At 38.6% G+C, this 18,027-nt stretch overlaps 1 protein-coding gene across 6 annotated transcripts in view; it reads left to right on the top strand.

Annotated features, from left to right (window-relative positions):
- The window catches only part of ARMH3 (armadillo like helical domain containing 3), a 365,667-nt gene that overhangs the window by 39,427 nt on the left and 308,213 nt on the right, over nt 1–18,027 (top strand). For 4 of the 6 annotated variants that reach the window (XR_013161708.1, XM_077125814.1, XM_077125813.1 and 1 more), the window contains exon 2: nt 5,465–5,577. The exons of 1 other annotated variant lie outside the window; for it this stretch is intronic. Coding sequence is in view for 4 of the 5 variants with exons in the window: in XM_077125814.1 (XP_076981929.1) it covers nt 5,465–5,577 (113 nt within the window). In the remaining variant the exon portion in view is untranslated. Of the gene's footprint in view, nt 1–4,771; nt 4,857–5,464; nt 5,578–18,027 lie in introns of all 6 variants that reach the window. One more of the 6 variants, XM_077125815.1, reaches the window with a different exon arrangement.

The raw sequence follows: 18,027 nt of genomic DNA, 5'->3' as shown, positions 1-18,027 counted from the left end.
AACTTTTCCAAATTATTTTTGTTCCCAAATGGGGAATGGAAAGGGAAAAAAGGGAAAAGAAAAAAGGTGTTGTCTCTTTAAAATTCTTCTGTTGCTTTTGCCTGAGGGGTTCAGAACAATGGCTTCCCCAAGATCTAGCCCCCTAGTGATCTAGGTAGCTGATCAGAAGCAGTGATTGGTTATCAGACCATGCACCCCTGGATTTTGCAGGACTAGGTCCTTATAGCTCACTCTGGTACCAGCAAGCTGCACTGTGAGCCTGGGCTGCAGTCCCCAGTGCTGCCTGCCGTGCAGTTGGGGGATGGTAGCTAATGCACGGAGGGTGAAGATCACCCATAGTTATGGCAACTTACCAGCTTCTTTGTTCAACTCTTCTCTGGATTTTCACAGTGTTCTAGACTCTAGAGTTTATTCAGACAGGTCTTGCCAATTCAGTATTGTTTTGGTGAAGGGACTGATTCTTGGAGCTTCCTACTCCACCATCTCCCCACAATTCCTCTACACATATGTATTGTTTTAATTGAAGAGTAACTCAATAAATGTGAGGTGTACAAGTGGGTGATTTTTACATATGTACACATTTGTGTGACCTCCATTCAGATGAAGGTAGACCACATTTCCAGCACCCCAGAAGACTGCTTTGTACTCCCTCCTACTCATCTCATTAAAGGTAATATTATTCTTACATCTGTCACCATAGATTAATTTTGAGTAGTATTCTGTTGTATGAATATACCATAATTTATTTTCCCATTCTACTCCTGATGGACAGCTAAATTCTCCTTATATATTTAAACACACACACAGACACAAAACACCCATTTCAATAAATTTTACAAAAATGTTTCAAAAGGGGAATGTTTATGCTCTGGTCTAAGCACGCTAATATTTCTGTTTCTTGTTGTTCTAGTTTGCTAGCTGCTGGAATGCAATATGCCAGAAACAGAATGGCTTTTAAAAAGGGGGATTTAATAATTGCTAGTTTACAGTTCTAAGGCCAAGAAAATGTCCCAATTAAAACAAGTCTATAGAAATGTCCAATCTAAGGCATTCAGGGAAAGATACCTTGGTTCAAGGAGGCCAGTGAAGTTCAGGGTTTCTCTCTTAATGGAAGGGCACATGGCGAGCACAGTCAGGGTTCCTCTCTCATCTGGAAGGACACAAGCAAACATGGTGTCATCTGCTAGCTTCTTCTCTCCTGGCTTCCAGCTTCATGAAGCTCCCTGGGAGGCGTTTTCCTTCTTCATCTCCAAAGGTCTCTGGCTCGTGGACTCTCTGCTTCATTTGCGGCATCATTCTCTGCTCTCTCCGAATCTTTTTCATTCTCCAAAATGTTTCCTCTTTTATAGGACTCCAGAAACTTAACAGGATGCACGCCCAAATGGGTGGAGACATGTCATCACCTAATCTAGTTTAACCACTCTTGATTAAATCACATCTCCAGGGAGATGATCTGATTACTGTTTCAAACATGTAGTATTGAATAGGGATTATTCTGCCTTTATGAAATGGGAATTAGATTAAAACATGGCTCTTCTAGGGGACATACAAACCAGCACACTTCTATTTGTTCAAATCTTGGGGAGTTTGCATTTGTGATTCCCTCTGTTTGGAACACTTTCCCCCAAATTTTCACATGGCTAACTCCTCCTGTTGTCCTCTTCTCAGCCGAAATATCATTTCCTAAGAGAGGTCTGCTTTAACCTTCCAATCTAAGGTAGTCCTTCTAGGCAGTTTGCCTTCAAGGCACTTAAAGCTGTGTTACCTCATCTTGTCTATTGTCTGTCTCTTTTCCACTAGAATGAAAATTCTGAGTAGTTTTCTGTTCCTACTGCATCCCTCGGTGACTGGCACATTAAAAAGTGCTCAATAAATACTTGTTGAATGAAGAAATGACTGCCAGATCTGATGCTGGAATTGGCACGCAGTGTGCTCAAGAAGAAAATAAAATAAATGAGTACCCAGTTAGCTAGGTGTGGCTAGCATTTCTTGCATATTAGACATTGGGAGAGATTGGCTTTAGGTTTTAAAATCCTGACATTTGGCTACTTCATCCTGCAGTAATGTGAAGTGTTATTCATTTAGGAAGTATGTGACTGCATTGCTTTAAGATGTAGATCTTAAAAGTTTTCTACAGAGAAGTTGTGAGAAGTCATGAAGCCTGCAGTCCCTGAGGTTTAGGGATAAAAATGGCTTCACTGATTGACCATTCAGTTGGGGGAATTTGAAGCCATTCGTAAATTAGGTGATAGATGAAGTTAGTATTGAAAAATTGCTTGATTCTTTTTTTTTATACTTTCCCCTATGTTTTTTTCTGAGAAACTAGGTTAAACCTATATTGATATCTCTGTATTTGCCATATTTGCTTCTTTGCCAGAAAGATTCTTTCTCTCCTTTATGGTCTTGTAGCGTTTTTTTTTTGTACTTTTCGCTCCTCTCCTCTATATCTCGTGATTTGCTATGGTTTACTACATGTCTGTCTCTGTTGATTGTGAGCTTTCAGAGGATCAGGTCTGGATTTTCCTGTATGTAACCCATAGTGTTTAAAGTAGTACTTTACAGTATTTGGGTGATTTTTATGTCTTTGTGGTATTTCAGTGATGCTGAGAAGCATTAGATGATAATGTCTAGTCCAATCCCCTTGTTTTACCTGGGGAATTGAGAAGCACAATTGCTTAGTCAGTATCATCTAGTTGGTTGGGAGACCTGTGTTCTTCCAATTATGCTTTCTTTGTCCTCAGCTGGTGCTTTCTGCAATGGGGGATGGGTGTGAAAGAGGAAGAAGGCAAGGGGGAGGATGTATACAGATTACACTTATATTACTGATATGCTAGAATTTACTGTGTTAACTGTCAGATATTTTACTTGCAATTTTAGGAGTACAGGATTAATGTCTGGGACCCAAACAAAACTTTTCTAAGAATTCTATATTCCTCCCAGCCCACATCCTAGAAACATCCTTGTTTCCTATGTACCATGGGTAGAAGTTCTGGCAGGCAGAAAAGGCTTTATGGTATCAGTTTCCAGTGACATTTCAGGCAGCTTGGGTGGTAAATTCCAGTTGCCTGTGATGAGGACAGAGTGTAATGAGTTGAGGTCTTAGGCTGAATTTCTCCCTGCTCCAAATGGAAGGAGAGTACTGAAAATAATTTAATTTCCTAGGAAATTTGGTGCTTTAGTTTGGAATTATTTTCCTCCTCCTATTCTCTTTTTCCCCTCTTTTGCTTATTAGAAAGTATTGATTCTGAAAAAGGGAAAGTGAGTTAATTAGATTTTGGGGTGGAGATTGATTAATATAACCCAGTTAGAAATCCTCAGAGGGGGATGTTTGTAAACAAGTGCATTTCACATCCAGAAACTTGTGATTCCCATTATTCTTGCTAATCAACTGACTGAAACTGAGCACGTGCAAGATCTATATCCACAACACTTAGGACTGCATTAGTTTTTATTTATTTAGTAGGATCCTTTTGATTTCCAGTTTATTTTTTTTCCTTATCATCATCTTCTTGAGAACCTGTTTAAAAGACACAGGAATGTTTTGAATGGAAGCTGTATTTTATGCTTTAAAGCAAAACCATGATAATATAAATTGCCAAAAGAGTCTTCTCTTTTTTGTTGTTGCTGTTATTCTTTCCTTCAGATTTCTCTGGACCGTAATTGAATTTAAACACTTAGTGAGGCCTCAATTGAGATACGTAGTACTTAAATTATAAGTCAGTACTCAGACTTTTCAGTTTTCTTTTGTTTTTTCTTATTTCAGAGTCAGTCATTAGGCATTTGCCATGAACCAAATACTTAAATATAAGATATAGTCTGTCCTAAAGATGTTTACTATCTAGGTGGGGAAATTTTCTGTGCTTTGGTGTATGCTCAGAGGTGAATCTCTTTTTGATAGTATGTATTAAAGACAATGACTGAGAGTATAGTTTTTTTGTGTGTGTTTGTGCTATGGTACAATCTCTGCCTTAAGCAGAATTTTGATTTTGATTTGAAAGATAGTGCTTAGTTCCTAAAAGTTATTGAACAAAATTTGTTTTCACTGTTTTGGATTTGTCTGGAAGTAGAATCAGGCTGTCTCCCCTCCCATCCTTGTCATTAGATGAGATTAAGCTTCACACCTAGAAACTAGGGTTTAATAAAGAGTGGGGAACTTTGTTAATAATATGAAGAATCTGGAATTGAGGGAATATGTGTAAAACCACGAGGGAGATCTATTGGATTTTAAATTCTTGCTTGAAGCGATTTTTGAGAATTTCTTGAAATAGGATGGAAAAAGTTGTACATGATTCATGAAACTATTTTTATGTAGAATAGAAAAATATACCGAAGTTTGATCTGCAATGGTGTTATAAATATATACAGCTAAATTTGAAAGAAGTGTATTATTATTTTAAAATAATATTTAATCATTGGTCTTTTAACTGCTATTTTCTTCCTTGGGTCTCTATCTAGAGCAATTTCTGAAGACAAGTCAAGTGCAGTGTGATTTATGAGGTAGTGAAGGCCAAGTACTGTGCAGTAATGTGGACCTTGTTACTTTGGGGAAATCAGTGGAGCATATTAGCCTCTCACACACTTCCTGCCTTAATAGTTGTTCTAATTTGCTAGCTGCTGGAATGCAATACAGCAGAGATGGATTGGCTTGTAATAGAAAGGGATTTATTTAGTTAGAAGTGTATATTCTTCAGAGGAAAGGCAGCTAACTTTCAACTGAGGTTCTCTCTTACATGGGAAGGCACAGGGCAATCTCTGCTGGCCTTCTTTCCAGGCCTCTGGGTTCCAACAACTTTCTCCGGGGTGATTCCTTCCTGCATCTCCAAAGGCCTGGGCTGAGCTGCGAGTGCTGAAATGAGGTATGCTGAGCTGCTTGGGCTGTGCTACATTGAGCTTTCTCATTTAAGCTTCCAGCCAGTTAAGTCAAACATCATTCATTGTGGCAGGTCTGCTTCCTAGCCAACTGCAAATGTGATCAGGAACAGATGAGGTTCACATGCCATTGGCTTCTGGCCACAGTAATAGACCTAGGCACGTTCACTTGACCACGTTGACACCTGAGCCTAACTACCACACTGGTCTTAAGCTCAATCAATACTTGAGATTTAACCTCACTTAGTCTATGGGCAGTGTATGATTTTCATCTTTCCTTCTATCAGCCTTAAATATATGGCCAGATATATTATCAGTGGCACTAGTTATACTTTCCTACTTGGTTTTGGATGTGCTTTAAGCCTTGTTCATTGGCAAGTTTTAAGGATGTAAAATATGTTGTGCTATAGACCAAGTAATGATTTAAACCCTAACATGGCCTGGTCAGCGGAGGGGGAATTTGATAGATATACAAGCTCCATGGCATGGCTGTTTATTTTTTCTTCCTAAAAAATTTTCCATTGAGAGTCATTTCATTTTTCTGTCCAGTATCCTGGAAAGCATTCTGGCACTGATCATGGCTTTCTTTTCACAGATTCTGTAACCATGGCACAGGTAGAGAAACGGGGAGGGTTGCTCCGGAAATCTTCAGCCTCGAAAAAACCACTGAAGGAAAAAGTGGTGTTGATGTATGATGAGATCTTCATGGTAAGGCCTGGAACCCTGTCATTTTGCACAGCTTGACTCCTTCTTTTCTTCTTTCTGTTTTTTTCTTTTTCCTATTTCACTTTATTTTATTAGAACTTACAGTTTAGCACTTTTCTTTTATTAGAGCACTTGTAGGTTTACAGAAAAATCATGCAGAAAGTTCAGAGTTTCCATACAGACATACCTTGTTTTGTTGTACTTTGCTTTATTACACTTCACAGTTATTGTGTTTCATACTTACTGAGTTTTCTATGAATTGCAGATTTATAGCTACCCTGCCTTGAGCAAGTCTGTCGGTGCCATTTTCAAATAGCATTTGCTCACATTGTGTCTGTGTCACGTTTTGGTAATTCTTGCGGTATTTCAAACTTTTTCATTATTACTACATCTGTCATGGTGATCGGTGATTTTGATGTTATTACTGTAATTGTTTTGGGGAGTCCATATAAGACTGCAGACTTAATCAGTAAAAAATGTTGTGTGTGTTCTAAGTGCTCCACAGACCTGCCACTCCCTGGTCTTTCTCCCTCTCCTCCGGCCTCCCAATTCCCTGAGACACAATGTATTGAAATTAGGTCACTTAACAAAACCCTACATCGGCCTCTAAGGGTTCATATGAAAGGAAGAGTCAGTTGATGTGGCAAACTTCATTGTTGTATATTTTAAGAAATTGCTCCAACATCCTGACCTTCACCATTCATCCTCATCAATCAGCAGCAATAAGCATTGAGGCAAGACGCTTCACTAGCAAAAAGATTATGACTCACTGAAGGCTTAGAAGAAGATGGTTAGCATTTTTTTTAGCAGTAAATCATTTTTATATTCAGGTATGTACTTTTTTTTTTTTTAGGTGTAATGCTTGGTACACTTAATAGACTACAGTATAGTGTAAACATAATTTTATATGCACTGGAAACCAAAAAATTCACATGACTTGTTTTATTGCAATATTTGCTTTATTGTGGAGCTCTGGAACTGAACCTGTAATATCTCAGAAGTATGCCTCTATATCCCCCTCCTCCTGTTTTCCCTGTTATTAATGTTTTGCATTAGTGTGGTACCTTTGTTACAATTGATGAAACAATATTATAATTATATTATTACTTGTAGTCCATTGTTTACATTAGGATTCATTGTGTTCTACAGTTTCATGTTTTTTTAATTTTTAAAATTTTCTTTTTAATTTTTTTGTGTGCTGTATGGTAAGGGTCACATTTCATTCTTTTTCCTTGTGATGATCCCATTATGGCATCTTCATTTGTTGAATCTTTTTTTTTTTTTTTTTGTGGTGGAAGTACATGAGCTGGGAATCAAATCCATCGAACCTAGGTCTCCTGCTTGGCAGGCGAGAATTCTACCACTGAACTATCATGGTTGGTTTGTTGTTTTAAACGTTTTTTAAAATTTTTATTCTTGTAACCTATATACAATCTAAAATTTCCTGTTTTAACCACTTTCAAGTGTACTATTCAGTACTCTTTTTCTTATTCACAAATGAGCAATAACCTCACCACCACCTGCCACCTTCAGGTTCTTCAGAGTGAGAGAGAGAAAGCAAGGGCGAGAGTGAACTCTCTCATGGTAGGGATTATGATTATGTATTAATAAATATAAATTGTCATTATATTGTTCTTATAAGGTTGTTGGTAGGAACTGGGTAAAACAATGGAAAGGAAGGAAAAAGGCTGGGAAATTTCTTTTCTGAATATTTGCCTTCCTCATGATCTTACTTAGGGATCCTGCTATCTCAGATGTCCCATGAAGTTCCTTTTGGTCCTAGAATTCTGTGATTTATACTGTTCTAGTTTGCGAACTGCTGGTATGCAATATACCAAAAACGGAACGGTTTTTAAAAAGGGGAATTTAATAAGTTGCTAGTTTACAGTTCTAAAGTTGTGAAATTGTCCAAATTAAAGCAAGTCTACAGAAATGTCCAATCTAAGGTATTCAGGGAAAGGTATCTTCTTTCAAGAAGGCCAGTGACATTCAGAGTTTCTCTCAGCTGGAAGGGCACATAGCAAACATGACAGCATCTGCTACCTTTCTCTCTAGGCCTCTTGCTTCATGAAGCTCCCAAGGAGGTGTTGTCTTTCTTCATCTCTAAAGGTGGCTGGCTGGTGGACTCTGTGATTCTCTCGTCCTTCTCTTGTGGTTCTGCGGCTCTCTCCTCATTCTCAAAAGGGAACTCTCTCCAGAATGTCTCCTCCTTTACAGGACTCCAGTAAACCAATCAAGGCCCACATAGAATGGGTGGAGACATGTCTCCATCTATTCAAGTTTAATACTCACAATTAATTGAGTCACATCTCCGTGGAGACAACCCAATCAAGTTTCCAACCTATTGTACCTAATAGGGATTAGAAGAAATGGTTACTCCCACAAGATTGATTAGGATTAAAACATGGCCTTTCTAGGTACACCAATCCATTCAAACTGGCACATGCATATATATATATATTTATTTATATATATAAAATTTATTTTTTATTTGCTTAGTTTTTTTCAATTTTAAACTGCTTTTTTTAATCTTATAATTTGACATATATACAAAGCAAAGAAAGAAAGAAATAGTAATTTTCAAAACACCCTTCAATGAGTAGTTACAGAACAGATCCCAGAGTTTGTCATGGGTTATTTTACATATTTTACATCATTTTAGTTATTCAGCAGCCATATTTGTCTGCTAAATCGCATCCTCTCTGTCATACCACCTCCTTCTCCCTTAATTCTTCTCCCAATCTGTGGGATCCTTGGGGAATGCCTGTTCTGACTCCTTCATGTTGAGAAAGGGTGTCCTCATCGAAGAATAGGGGATGTAACTAATTGATAATTTTGGAGAAGCTGATGCCTCTGGGCTTCAGGAGTTTGGAACCCTCTGGGAATTATGTGTTCCAGAAAGGTAAACCTAGTGCATGAAACCTTTATAGAAGCTCAGTTCAAACCCTAGGTGTTCTCAAAGAGTTAACAGGAGTGATGTTCATTGGGGTTTAGCAAACCATGTAATTAACACTAACTGAACCTTGTATAAGAGCAGCCTTCAGAAAAGTCTCTTGACTCCATTTGATCTCTCTTGGCCACTGATGCCTTATTTCATTGTGCTTCTTTTCCCTCTTTTGATCAGAAAGGTGTTGTCAGTCCCATGGTGCTAGGGCCAGGCTCATCCCCAGGAGTCATGCCTATGTTGTCAGGGAAATTTGTGCCATTTTGGGCTTAGAGAGAGAAGGACCACATCTGAGCAACAAAGAGACTTCCTGGAAGCAACTCTTAGGCCTCTCTTCTAGTTTGAAATCTGCTGGAATGCAATATACTAGAAATGGAACCTCTTTGAAAAGGGAAATTTTTTAAGTTGCACGTTTACATTCTAAGGCCATGAAAATGTCCATATTAAAGCAAGGCTATAAAAATGTCCAATCTAAGGCATCTAGGGAAAGATATCTTGGCTCAAGAAGGCTGATGATGTTTAGGGTTTTTCTCTCAGCTGGGAAGGCACATGGTGAGATCTGCTAGCTTTATCTTCAGTGGTTGCCGTGGGACTCTGTTCTATTGCCTGTGTTGATTCTGGTGGCTCTTCTGGCTCTCAAGCTTTTTCCAAAATGGTTTGCTCTTTAAGGGCTCCAGTAAGCAACCCATCTTGAATGAGTGGAGATGCATCTCCATGGAAACCATCTAATCAAAAATTACTACCCACAATTGGGTGGATTGTATCTCCATGGAAACAATAAAAAAGATTCCATCCAGCAATATGGAATGAAAATTAAAGGACATAGCTTTTCTGGGGTAAACAATGGCTTCAAAATGGCACATTCCACCCTTTGGACCCCCAAAATACATGTTCTTATACATTCATTCCATAACAATATCAGAAAACTTAAACCATTTCAGTAACAATATAAGGTCAAAAACAGTACAGAATCTCATCAAAGTCAGCTACAGTCATGGTCTGTCCTCTGGCTCTGGATGTGTAAAGCTCAGATAAGTTATTTGCTGCCAACATACAAAGGAGGGACAGTTGTAGGATACATATTCCCATTTCCATAGGGAGAAATTGGAAGGAACACAGGGGTCACTGGACTCTAATAGTTCTGTAGACCTGCAGGGCAAACGCTGTTAGATTTGAAAATCTGAGAGTCGTTTATCCTCCAGGACTTGGAAAGCAGCAGTCATACTCTTTCCAAGGGCCTATGCAACAGCCCGCGTTTCTCTGAGTGCAACCTTGGGGGACATTGAGGAGACCACCTTTTTCTCAGCTCCACCCTCTCCAAGCATTGGGGCTGCGCCTGGGCTCTCTGCCATCTCTGGGACACACACTCAACCCTTCAAAACCATGGAGTGTCAGCTAGGCTCTCCCCAATTCCCAAGGAATGTGCCCCACCCTCTCCAAGGCCTGAGGTAGCACAAATCTTCCACAGCAGTAAGATGGACAGCTCACCCTCTGCCTTCGGGGCAAACTCACTCTCTACAAAGTGCTTGGGTGAGTCTACTCTCCTGGTCTGAGGTTGACTTCAGACCTTAGCTTCTATGGTTCTTTCTTTGAAGTTATTTTTCCTCCAGTGTGTCCCTTTTCTGCCCTTCTTAGTCCAGATTGGCAGTGGTTCCATTTATACAGATCCCACAGTACTGTTGTTGGCTTTCTATGTAGCAGGCAAGGGTCATGCCCATCAGACAAAAGGAGTTTCCACAAATCTTTCCTGGATAACTTCATCTCCAATCCTGGCTTTTTCTAAACTGGCTGACTGGTTTCACGTTTGGTTAAATCATCATGTGGGGCACTATTCTCTGGGGTCCCCCTTTCTGGGAGCCCAGAATTTTCTAGACCATCGATTTTTGGTTTCTTTGTATCCAAGAATTCTAACCTCATCTCTTTCCCTGTCACATTTTGCTATGAGCTGAAAGGAGAAACCAGGCTGCACTTTTTACATTTAATTTGGAAATCTCTTCTGCTAAATATCCAAGTTTGTGGCTTTTAAACTCTGCCTTTCCACCAAGATCACTAGTCAGGTTTTTTTTTTATTTTTAATTAATTTGTAAATTAAAAAAATTGCAAGAAAGAAACACATTCTTAATATATGATCATTCCGTTCTATATATATAATCAGTAATTCACAACATCATCACATAGCTGCACATTCACCATCATGATCATTTCCCAGAACATCTGCCTCAATTCAGAAAAAGAAAAAAAAAGACAACAGAAAAATAAAACAAAAACAGAAAAAAAAATTATACATACCATACCCCCTACCCCTCCCTTTCATTGATCACTAGCATTTCAAACTAAACTCACTTCAACATTTGTTTCCCCTATTATTTATTTTTATTCCATATGTTCTACTCATCTGTTGACAATGTAGATAAAAGGAGCGTCAGACACAAGGTTTTCACAATCACACAGTAACATTGTGAATGCTATATCATTATACAATCATCATCAAGAAACATGGCTACTGGGACACAGCTCTACATTTTCAGGCAGTTTCCTCCAGCCTCTCCATTGCATCTTGGATAACAAGGTGATATCTACTTAATGTAAGAATAACCTCCAGGATAACCTGTCAACTCTGTTTGGAATCTCTCAGCCATTGACACTTCGTCTCATTTCACTCTTCCCCCTTTTGGTCGAGAAGGTTTTCTCAATCCCCTGATGCTGGGTCTCAGCTCATTCTAGGGTTTTTCTCAATCCCTTAATACTGAGTCTCAGCTCATTCTAGGATTTCTGTCCCACATTGCCAGGAAGGTCCGCACCCCTGGTAGTCATGTGCCACGTAGACAGGGGGAGGGTGGTGAGTTTGCTTGCTGTGTTGGCTGGAGAGAGAGGCCACATCTGAGGAACAAGAGGCTCTCTTGGGGCTGACTCTTAGGCCTAATTTTAAGTAGGCTTGACCTATCCTTTGTGGGGTTAAGTTTCACATGAACAACCCCCAAAACTGGGGGCTCAGCCTATAGCTTTGGTTGTCCACATTGCTTGTGAGAATTTCAAGAATTCAACTTGGGGAGGTTGAATTTTCCCCCTTTCTCACCATTCCCCAAAGGGGACTTTGAAAATACTTTTCCACTCACTGATTAAATCACTCTGGGATTCATCGGGGCATCAGTCTGGACAAACCAACAAAATCTCATGTCCTATCCAAGGTTCCATGTACTTATGGTGTTCAACCAAGCTATTTGCATAAGTTATATTAGGAAATGCACTAGTCAAAACATAAATTTTGTACCAAATAAACATTGTTTGCTTTAGTCTCACACACAAGTTGAAATTTTAAAATATTAATTACCATCTGTTTTCAGCACCCTGCAGTAATGACATTCCTTTGTTCTTCCTCATGCAAAAACATTTTTAAAATTTGTACATTTAGTCACTATCATTATACACTCTAGGCATTCCTAGATTACACCATCTCAATCTTTATCATCTATCTTTCTTTCTGATTTCATTTATGTCCCCTGCCCTCCTCCCTCTATCATTCTCACATTCAGCTTCGTTCGGTGTTTTAACATAATTGTATTACAGTTAGGTAGTATTGTGCTGTCCATTTCTGAGTTTTTATATTCAGTCCTGTTGTACAGTCTGGATCCCTTCAGCTCCAATTACTCAATAACTTACTTTGTTTCTATGTCCTGATGGTCTCTGTTATCAACGAAATATTCCAGGTTTATTCACTAATGTCAGTTCATATCAATGAGACCATACAGTATTTGTCCTTTTGTTTTTGGCTAATCTCACTCAGCATAATGTCCTTAAGGTCCATCCATGTTGTTACATACTTTATAACTTTATTCTCTCTTACAGCTGCATAATATTCCATTGTATGTATATGCCACAGTTTGTTTAGCCACCCTTCTGTTGATGAACATTTTGGCTGTTTCCATCTTTTGGTAATTGTAAATAATGCTGCTATAAACATTGGTGTGCAAATGTCTGTTTGTGTCCTTGCCCTCATGTCCTTTGATAGACACAGCATATAGATGGGTCCTGTTTTTTAATCCATTCTGCCAGTCTGTATCTTTTGATTGGAGAGTTTAATCCATTAACATTTAGTATTATTACTGCATGGGTAGTACTTTCTTCTACTATTTTGCCTTCTGGATTTTATATGTCATATCTAATTTTCCTTCTTTTTACCTTTACTCATAGTCTTCCTTTCTACACTCTTCTCCACACCTCTCTGTTCTGTCTTCGTATCTGTCTCTAGTGTTCCCTTTAGTATTTCTTGCAGAGCTGGTCTCTTGGTCACAAATTCTCTCACTGATTTTTTTGTCTGAAAATGTTTTAATTTCTCCCTCATTTTTGAAGGACAGTTTTGCTGGGTATAGAATTCTTACTTGGCAGTTTTTCTCTTTTAATAAGTTAAATATATCATCCCACTGTCTTCTTGCCTCCATGGTTTCTGCTGAGAAATCTATGCATAGTCTTCCCTTGTATGTGATGAATTGCTTTTCTCTTGCTGCTTTCAAGATTCTGTCTCTTTGACCTTCGACATTCTGATTAGTAAATGTCTTGGAGTATGTCTATTTGGATCTATTCTCTTTGAGGTACACTGCACTTCTTGGATCTGTAATTTTAAGTCTTCCATAAGAGTTGGGAAATTTTCAGTGATAATTTCTTCCATTAGTTTTTCTCCTCCTTTTCCCTTCTCTTCTCCTTCTGGGACACCCACAACACATATATTCATGTGCTTCATATTGTCCTTCAATTCCCTGAGTCCCTGCTCATATTTTTCCATTCTTTCCCCTATATTTTCTTTTTCTTGTCGGATTTCAGATGTTCCATCCTCCAGTTCACTAATCTTATCTTCTGCCTCTGGAAATCTACCATTGTAGGTTTCCATTGTTTTTTTCATCTCTTCTCCCATGCCTTTAATTCCTATAAGTTCTGTGATTTGTTTTTTCAGACTTTGAATTCTTCTTTTTGTTCATTCCTTGCCTTATTTGTATCCTCCCTCAATTCATTGATTTAGTTTTTGATGAGGTTTTCCATGTCTGTTCGTACATTCTGAATTAATTGTTTCAGCTCCTGTATGTCATTTGAATTGTTGGTTTGTTCGTTTGACTGGGCCATATCTTCGATTTTCCTAGTGTATTCTGGTTTTTTTGCTGGCGTCTAGGCATTTAATGACCTCAGTTAGTTTATTCTGGAGACTGCTTTCACTTCTTTTACCTAGGGTTTTCTTGCTGGATGAATTTATTGTCTATCTGTTCTTTGAAATTCAATTCAGCTTTTTCTGAACCTCTAACTTAGGTTTTGTTTAACAGAGGAGAATTTTTCAGTTCTTGTTTTCTTGTTTCTTGCTGCTTGTATGGTGCCTTTTTCCCCCCATCCTTAGGAGGGTCTACTTAGGTATTATAGACCCCAGCCGAATTTTCCCAGACCAAACTGACTTCTTCTCAGTAGGAAAGAGTCACCTTTGTTGGTTTTCCCTGAGGGTGAGACCCAGCAGGTTGAAAGACTTTCCTGTGAAATCTCTGGACTTGGTTTTTCTTCTCCTGCCCAGTTTGTGGTGCTTGTCTGCCTGCAGGTCCCACCAGCATAAGATGATGCTGTAACTTTACTTTGGCAGACTCTCCCTGCTCTGCCTGCTGGAGACGTGGTGGAGACAGAGGAGAGGTTCTAGGCTGGTTTTAATGGCTTCAAATTACCAAGCCCTGATGTCTGAATTCCTTGATGGAGGGATTCTACCTGAGTTGGGCTTCACCCCTCCCCTGGGGAAGGCACAGGATCCAGACAAGCCCTCAACAAGCTTGTTTCTGCCTATGCCTGTGGCAGTTGCAGCCTGAGAAGCCCTGTCGCTGTATCCAAAGGTAGTCAAGCATTTGTAGAAACACAGCCACAAAAATCTGTCTTTTTTTTTTTTCTTTTTTCCGTCAGTGCTGTCCGCTTGGTGCTGGGGCAAAAATGAGCAACCTGTGCTTTGACCAGGTTCACCAAAGCTGGGGGCCTATTTTTAGTAGTCAGAATTTGTTAATTAATTCCACAATTGGCGTTTGGTTGGGCTCATCCCCTGCTGCTGGTAAAGTCCCTTTCCTTTCCCCTTTGTGAAGGAGCCTGTGGGGGAGGGGCGCCGGCCGCCATGGCTTGGGGAACTCACGATTCTGGGTGGGCTTGCAGCTGGTCCAGCTGGTCCAGACTGGGGTATGCTGTGTGCCTGGTCACTGACGTGGCCCCAGGAGCTGTTCTGTACTGTTTCTGGTTATTTAGTAGTTCTGGAGGACAAAGTAAAACGCTCTCATTGCTAAGCCGCCTTCTTGATTATCCTCCACTACTTAGTTTTGCCGGATTATCTGTATTTTGAAACAAGGATCGCCTTCCTTCCAGTTTGTAATAATACACTCCTCATTCCTGTCTAAGACCTTATCAAAAGTACGTTTAGATTCCACATTTCTACCAACAGTCTCTTCAAAGCATTCTAGGCCTTCTCTGTCAAGCTCCTCACAATTCTTCCAAAATCTCCCCCTTATTCATTTAAAAAGCCATTTCAACATGTTTGGTATTTGCAAACTGCAGCAGCACCCCACTACTTTTATCCAAATCTGTTCTAGTTTGAAAGCTGCCGGAATGCAATATACCAGAAATGGAACAGCTTTTAATAACGAGAATTTATTAAGTTGTAAGTTTACAGTCCTAAGGCTGTGAAAATGTCCAAATTAAAGCAATGCTATAAAAATGTCCAATCTGAGGCATGCAGGAAAAAATAACTTCGTTCAAGATGGTCGATGTCATTCAGGGTTTTTCTCTTTCAGTTGGGAAGGCACATGGCAAGATCTGCTAGCATTGTCTTCAGCGGCTTCCTAGGGCTCTGTCCATTCTGTTGCTTTTGTTGATTCTGGTGGTTCTTGTGGCTCTCAAGCTTTTTCCAAAATGATTTTCTCAAAATACCAACTTTTTGTTTTCTTTCTTTATTTTTTTTGTTCTCCAGTTCATTTATTTCTACTTTAATCATTTCTCTTCTTTTATGTTCTTTCTCTTAATGTATCTACTTGAGTCCTCGATTAAATATAGACATTTCATGCAAAAAATTTCCCTCATTACTGCATCACATAAGTTTTAATATGTTGTATTCTCATTATCATTTGTCTCTGAGATAGCTGTTGATTTCTCTATCAATTTTTTCTTTGACCCACTGATTATTTAAGCATGTGTTGTTTAATCTCCATATATTTGTTAAAGCTCTGGTTCTTTGGTGGTTATTAATTACCAACTCCATTCCATTGTGGTCAAAGTGCCTCAGATAACTTCAGTGTTTTTAAAATTTTTGTTTGTTTGTTTGTTTTCTTTTTTTTTTCATCATTATATTTTATGTATTTGCCTTTTAGATCCCGTAGGAAGTAAAAAGTGGAGTTACAAACCGAAAATACAATAGTGGTATAATTGTGTTTATCCATTTTGTTACCTTTGGAGTTCTTTTTTTCTTCATGTGGCTTCAGCCTGTTATCTAACGTCCTTTCTTTTCAACCTGTAGCACTCCCTTTAGCATTTCTTGTAGGGAGGGTCTAGTGGTGATGAATTCCCTCAGCTTTTGTTTACCTGAGAATGTCTTAATCTCGCCTTTATTTTTTTATTACTAGGTACAGATTCTTGGTTGGCAGTGTTTCACTTTTAGCCCTTTACATATGTCCTCTCAGTCTTTTTAAATTTATAAAGACTTTTTTTGTGTCCCAGAATATCTTCTATCCTGGAGAATGGTCCATGCACTCTAGAGAAAACCCTAGTGTTTTGGGCTGTAACTATCTATATATGTCTCTGTTAGGTCTAATTTGCTTATCACATTGTTTAGGTTCTCTGTTTCCTTATTGATCCTCTGTCTGCTTGTTCTAGCTATAGAGAAGAGTGGTATATTGAAGTTTCCCACTATTACTGTTGAAACATCTATAATCCCTTCAGTTTTGCCAGTGTTTTCCTGATGTACTTTGGAGCTCTTTGATTGGGAGCATACACATTTATATTGTTATTTCCTTTTGGTGCATTATCCCTCTTGCTAATATTCAGTGTCCTTCATCTCTTATGATGTCTTCACATTTAAAGTCTGTTTTGTCTGATATTAGTATAGCTACTCCTGCTTTCTTTTGGTTACAGCTTGCATAGAAGATCTTTTTCACATCCTTTCACTTTCAATCTAATTGTGTCCTTGAGTTTAAGATGTGTCTCTTGTAAACATCATGTAGTTAGATTATGATTTTTAATCCATTCTGCTAGTCTGTATCTTTTAATTAATGAGTTTAGTCTGTTAACATTCAAAGTAATCACTGTAAAAGCAGTTCTTGACTCTACCATCTTATCCTTTAGTTTTCATTTGTCAGATCTATATATTCTTTTCCTTCTTTCTCTTTTTATCCTTTAAATTACCGTTACTCATATTCTTCAATTCTTTGCTCTCCTCCAGATCTTCCTCAACTGTCTTTTTTTTTCCATAGCTGACGGAATTCTCTTTAGTATTTCTTGTAGGGTGGGTCTCATGTTGACTAGTTCTCTCAATCTTTGTTTGTCTTTGAAGATTTTAATCTCTCCCTTGATTTTGAAGAATAACTTGGGTGGATAAAGAATTCTTGGCTGAAAGCCTTTCTCTTTGAGGATCTTAAATATATCATACCACTGCCTTCTTCCATGATGCCTGTTGAGTAGTCCAAAGTTAGTCGTATGTGTTTTCCCTTGTATATGTAGTAGATTGCTTTTCTCATGCTGCTTTCAGGGCTTTCTGTTCTCTTCAGCATTTGACTGTTGGATTAGTATGTGTCTTGAAGTAGACCTGTTTGGATTTATTTTGTTTGGAATTCATTGGGCCTCTTTGATTTGTGTATTTATGTTCTTTATAAAGGTTGGGAAGTTTTCCTTGATCATATCTTCAATTAACTTTCCCAGACCTTTACTCTTCTCTTTGCCTTCTGGTACACCAGTGATTCTTATATCTGTGTGCCTGTTATTGTCTCTCATTTCCCTAAGATCCAGTTTCATTTTTTTCAATCTTTTTACCGTTTGTTCTTTTGTGTGCTCTAGTCCAGTTGTTCTGTCTTCTAGCTCACATATTTTTCTGCTTTTTTGAATCTCCTGTTGTGTCTCTAGTATATTTCTAATTTGCTCTACTGTGTCTTTCATTTCTGAGATCTGCCATTTTTCTATTTAATCTTCGAAATTCTTTGTGCTCTTCTAGTATCTTCCTGATAGCCAATTTATGAATATTCTTAAGTTGTAGTTCCCTATTCTGTGTCCCCTCTGGTGCTTTGATTTGGCTGGGCTATTTCTGGTTGGATCTTCACATGCTTTATGATTTTTCTCTGTTGTTTGGGGCATTTAATTATCTTGATATGGTTATTTTGCAAGTTGGTTTCCTTCACTTTTCTAAAGTTTTGTAAACTTACTTGGTTTTGCATTGAGGGTTTCCTTTTGCACTTGGTTGTCAGTAACTCCCCACCAAACCAAGGTTTGGATTTCATGTAGGAGTGTAATTTTTGTTCAGGGTC

The sequence above is a fragment of the Tamandua tetradactyla genome, chromosome 13, assembly GCF_023851605.1.
Source record: "Tamandua tetradactyla isolate mTamTet1 chromosome 13, mTamTet1.pri, whole genome shotgun sequence".
Taxonomy (NCBI): domain Eukaryota; kingdom Metazoa; phylum Chordata; class Mammalia; order Pilosa; family Myrmecophagidae; genus Tamandua; species Tamandua tetradactyla.
The sequence above is the reverse complement of the archived record's forward strand: the minus strand, read 5'-3'. Positions and strand labels throughout refer to the sequence as shown.